This window comes from Prunus avium, chromosome 6 (genome assembly GCF_965620075.1).
Source record: "Prunus avium chromosome 6, drPruAviu1.hap1.1, whole genome shotgun sequence".
Taxonomy (NCBI): Eukaryota; Viridiplantae; Streptophyta; class Magnoliopsida; order Rosales; family Rosaceae; genus Prunus; species Prunus avium.
Window position 1 is genome coordinate 27,963,601 of NC_142289.1, and position 5,105 is coordinate 27,968,705.

Genomic DNA, 5,105 nt, shown 5'->3' on the forward strand with positions numbered 1-5,105 from the left:
GACAACCCAACATGACTGTATTCACTTACTCTCTATGTTTTTCAATCCCTTATTTTATATCTTTGCACTTTATCCTGTCTGCACATGGCTCCTTTAAAACTTCTCTCCCTATCTTTCTTTGAACAAGAGGTAATTAGAGTGGGTTTCTCATTCTTTAATAACTTAAGTTTTTGAGGCTAGTGTTCTCTAACAGTAACAACTAAATCTACGAATTAGAGGTAACATGTTGTGGCAATTTAGATTTTTCGTCTTCGAGAGAAAATATAGAGATGACATGTTGTGGTATATATTTTTCTTCAAAGATTCGTTACAAATCAACATGATATTCACTCATAAGAACATGGGCAGCAGCTTAGGACAGGGACAGTGACAGAACAATCTCATCCACGTCTCGCACATCAATACCCTTATCATTTATGAGGAAATTTCTTATGTCTCATATATGAAATTACAACATTCGTATGTGAACAAATATAATTTAAGACAAATCCTACTGATTTGATGTATGACGCATACAATTTAAAGTCTAGATTCATCTGGTTGATTTAACATAAAGTTCATAGTCAATGAGTTCTAGCCTAGTGAAAAAACAAAAAACATTAACTTGCAAACCAGTAGTCTCAAGTTCAAACCTCCATACACCTTGGTAGTGTGTGTGTGTGCGTGCGAGAAACCCCCCTTACTCGCTTGTATTCAAAACATCAAAGTTTATAATAGAAATGTGGGTTCATATTTGAAATCCATCCTTTTTAAATTCGAACGGATGAATTTAGATTTGAAATTTCAGTGCAAATTGTTTAATTGAACCTTAAAAATATTAATCTTTTATGTGAACAAAATCTACATGCGATGTTGCTATTTGAGGGGGAAAAAAAAGGGTGGACTTCAAATACTAAAAAAGTTTATTTTAAATTTCATTTCATTTTTTTAATTATATATCCAATGCAATCATTTAAAATGAGTAATCCCTTTCCCTAGTCATCCATTTTATATATATATATGCAATCAATGAAAACTCTCTCTCTCTCTCTATATATATATATATGGTTTTCATTGAGGTATCCTTCTTATTTGAGGGACACCTTTGTAGGGCTTACTCCGCATTATATTTCACAAATCCAAACCGTCTATTTTGTAGCATTCATTCACAGATCATCTCTACAAAAAATCACTTGAATCCGATATCATTTGACCACTCAATTAAATTATTGAAATTTAAGTACTTTTTTGAAGCACTATATTCATTGATTTTGTATGACACAATTAGATATCTAAACGGTTTCCGATTTGTCTAATTTTTTGTAAGGATAATCTATGAATGAAGACCTAAAAAATAGATGGTTTGGATCGTTGAAAATAAATTCGTAGGGTACCCTAAATGGCGTCCATCAAATAAAATTATTTGAGGAATCTGTCAATAGAAGGGGACTGATATATATATATATATTGAGCTTCGGTTGAGGGATCTCTCAAATAAGCTTATTTGAGGGACACCCTTGTAGAGCCCACCATACATTGTATTTCATTAATCCAAACGTCTATTTTGTACACTGAGATCTTTGCAAAAAATCACTTGAATCCGATATCATTTGACTATTCAATTAATTTGTTGAAATTTTAGTACTTTCATGAAGCACCGTGTTCATTAATTTTGTAGGACACAATTAGATGTCTAATGGTTTCCGATTTGTCTAATTTTTTGTAGGAATAATCTTTGAATGAAAACCTAAAAAATAGATGGTTTAGATCGTCGAAAAAAAATTATAGGGTACCTTTAAGGGGACTATATATTATATATATCCAAAAAAAAATCAAGCAAGAACAATTCCAAATGCCATTGTGTGGTGCTTTGTACCAAGTCCCTTTCGTTTCACACAAGCGAGTAGTGTTGGGTAGGCAAGAAATGATGTAAAGAGAAGACTCAAAGATGCGAAGGGTATGGGTTCAAATCCTCTAGCAAATCACATCAGTTTCCTCTGCCACCAGGTTGTAAGATGGAAAATATATACATCCGTACAAAAACATCAGTCATTCTCCAGAGTCGTCTCTGGAAAAAAAATTGAAAGAGGAAAGAAAAAATCACATTACTGGGGTCATTCACTCCACACAAAGAGGATCCTGGTACCATGATGATGTTTCGGCCAATATGTTACAGATTGTTTGGCTATGTTATTATCACTTTGAAGATTTCAGTTTCTATTTATTTTGTTGGTCTATTTATTTGGCTATGTTATTATCATAGATTGAGTCATGATTTCACATGATAAACGAGTACGCGAGCGCACAATCTATGATCATTTGGCAAGTAAGGTATTGTACTAAATTAATACACTTATAAACATTGTCATCACAGTTAAAACATAAACTTGTCATGAAACCTAGATAATTCATGTGAGGTGCCTTTACATAGCTAGGCCTTGTTAAGTGTAACAAAACAAGCAAAAAATAATGGGTCGGTTATAACTTATATCTGCTAATTACACCAAAGGTTTTGTCAGAAATTTACGTCCAACAATAAGCACCAAATTTAAGGCGTAGAACCAACACCACCCATCTCCATATTCCAGTCCAACTGAATCAGCACCCACCACCAATCCTCATTAATTAATAGCAACAACACACGCTTTGATTTTTTCAACCCACATGCCTGATCCCGTGCCTCTTTCTCTCCACCATCAAAATCTCATCTCTTATATTTCTTTCTGGAACTACCCTTTATTTGTTTCTTTTGTCTCAAGCATCTTAGAGAGACAGAGAGACAGAGAGACAGAGAAGAGTAAGAAGTGCAGAGAACAAGGCCATGGCGGCCTGTGGAAGCCTCCAACACATCTTTGAAAACCCTAAATTACCTGAGAACCCAACAACACTTCTTGAATCCTTCTCCTCACCATGGAACCAAATCAAGCCTCTAAATAAATCATTATCCATTCCTCCTGAGAATTCATCATCCTTCACTGAGATCTTTGGTGAGCTTCATTTCAAAGAGAACATCAGTTCTCATTTGATGTCCTCCTCATCTTCATCCCCATCTTTGGTAGATTTTGATGTTCCACAACCCAAGATTGAAAAAGAAGAAGAATCCAATATTGACAACAAGAATGAGGAGGAGAATAATTACCAGAAAATCCCATCAAAGGAATCCTTTCCAAGCTCCCCAAGGAGTTCCAATTACAACAGGTCTCATAAAAGCAGTGATAGCTTTTCATCAATGAATTCAGAGAGCTTGCAGTTCTGCACAGAGGGACTTGGATTTGAAAGCTCAGATGAGGTTGAGGACTTGATCAAGACTAGTGATCAAGATAATTGGCAGAGTAGTATGCAAGAGGAGAAGGTTAGCTTTGCAAAGCAATATTTTCCAATATCAGAAATGAATGGTTGTGGTGGTGAATCTAGGAGGTCAAGGACTAGTGTTGGGGGATTTCCTCCACCAATTTCTTGCATAAGCAAGAGCGGGAAGCCTTGGGTTTGCTTCAAGTCTTACAGGCAGGATGGCAGATTTGTCCTCAAGGAGATCAGAATTCCCACCCAGGAGTTCCTCCACGCTTACAGAGAAGACGGGCGTCTCAAGCTGCACTTTGTCATGCCCGACGACGAAATTCTAGATGAGGAAAATGAGGAAGATGATGATGTATTAGAGGATGAGGAAGAAAAAGAGGAAATTGAAGATGATGATGACCACCAAGATCATCTACATGCAGATGATGCTAATGGAATAAATGAGGGAAATGAGCCCAAGACAACAAATGATGAGGTACTGTGAGGTTGTTTGTTTTAGGTAGGAAAAATTTCACTTGGAGTGTCTAAAGTGATTAACTTGTTAGCGTGTCAGTAAGGCTTTCAGTTTCTGTCATTAATTCCTCCCAATATGCAGGTTTTTCTTTTATTATTGGTAAGGAATATGCAAATAATTTTAGATAAAAGAAAACAAAAATGGCTTTGACTATGCCATTCTGAGATGATCTCTTTTTCTGCTTACCCCTAGCAATGAATTAGCCAGTTGTGCTTATATACTTTTCACAGAGCTCGAGCTTTATTTTGTTTGTTTGGTGTTTTTTTTTTTTCTCATAATACAGTAGAGCATCAGATTCAGAGCAAACAGCAAGCGAGCTTTATCCGAATTCTACTGTTTCCCATCGAAAAAATTTTCCTTCCATTCCATGCAGTTAATTTAGCAAAGAGAAATTTAGAATAAAACCCATTTCTTGCATTGAATTTATATATAAACACTAAAACCTTTAAATTGAAGAAAAAACCCAAAAAGAGCCGTTTGCAATATTTTTATTAATTTGAATGATGTGTGAAATAACATTATTATCTTTGCATTATAATTTTAAGAAAAACAAAACACTTTTGATATTGTTGTAATTTTTAGGTTTTTCAAGGTTTTTATTGTATATATAATCCATTTGAAAAGTCAATTGAGTTTTTTCCCCTAAGATTTGGGTAGTGTATGATTTTTCTATATTTTGGGCAATTTGATCCAACGGTTAAGAGATAGAATCTCATCTAAGGGCCATATACAAGGCCCTCACTATAGAATTCTTGCACATTAAATTAGGCTATTGGGACATTCATGGTCTAGTTTTTGTTTTTGTTTTTATAGTACAAGCGATTAGAGGAGGGAGGTTTACACAAATATTTATTAGGTGCGTAGGGATTTTGAACCTCTGCCCATATTGTAGAGGTGGAAGAGCTTAACTAACTAATCCCATTAGCTTGTCTAATTTTTATTAACGTAAGCCGTATATTATATTGTATTTATTTAGGGGGATTTTCGTCCCAATACTTATTATTGTACAATAAGGTTTTATTACATTTCTCGATGTATACACGTATTTAGGTGTGTATGGCTTTTGTCCATGTTTACAAAACATCAAGGCAGTTGAATCCTTGCGATTTACTAGTGTGTGTGTTTTTTTGGCTACGGTCAACATCAAAAGAGGTGTGATTGCTATCTATCACCCACCTACCCAGAAGATTTATATATTAAGATATGGGGTCTACACAACATGTCGCATCCTGACGATGTTATCTCCTTTGGGAGAAAAACTTCCCTGGCACGGGTATGCCAGGGTCAGCCATCCACATCAGTATCCCAACTCAAT

General features: G+C 35.2%; 1 protein-coding gene across 1 annotated transcript; it reads left to right on the plus strand.

The window, feature by feature from the left end:
• The first annotated feature begins 2,296 nt into the window (after positions 1-2,296).
• Positions 2,297-4,012, plus strand: LOC110769236 (FANTASTIC four-like protein (DUF3049)). Its single transcript, XM_021973172.2, has one exon. It carries the CDS (start codon positions 2,801-2,803, stop codon positions 3,758-3,760), a length of 960 nt encoding a protein of 319 aa, XP_021828864.1. The 5' UTR covers positions 2,297-2,800; the 3' UTR covers positions 3,761-4,012.
• Positions 4,013-5,105: the final 1,093 nt, after the last annotated feature.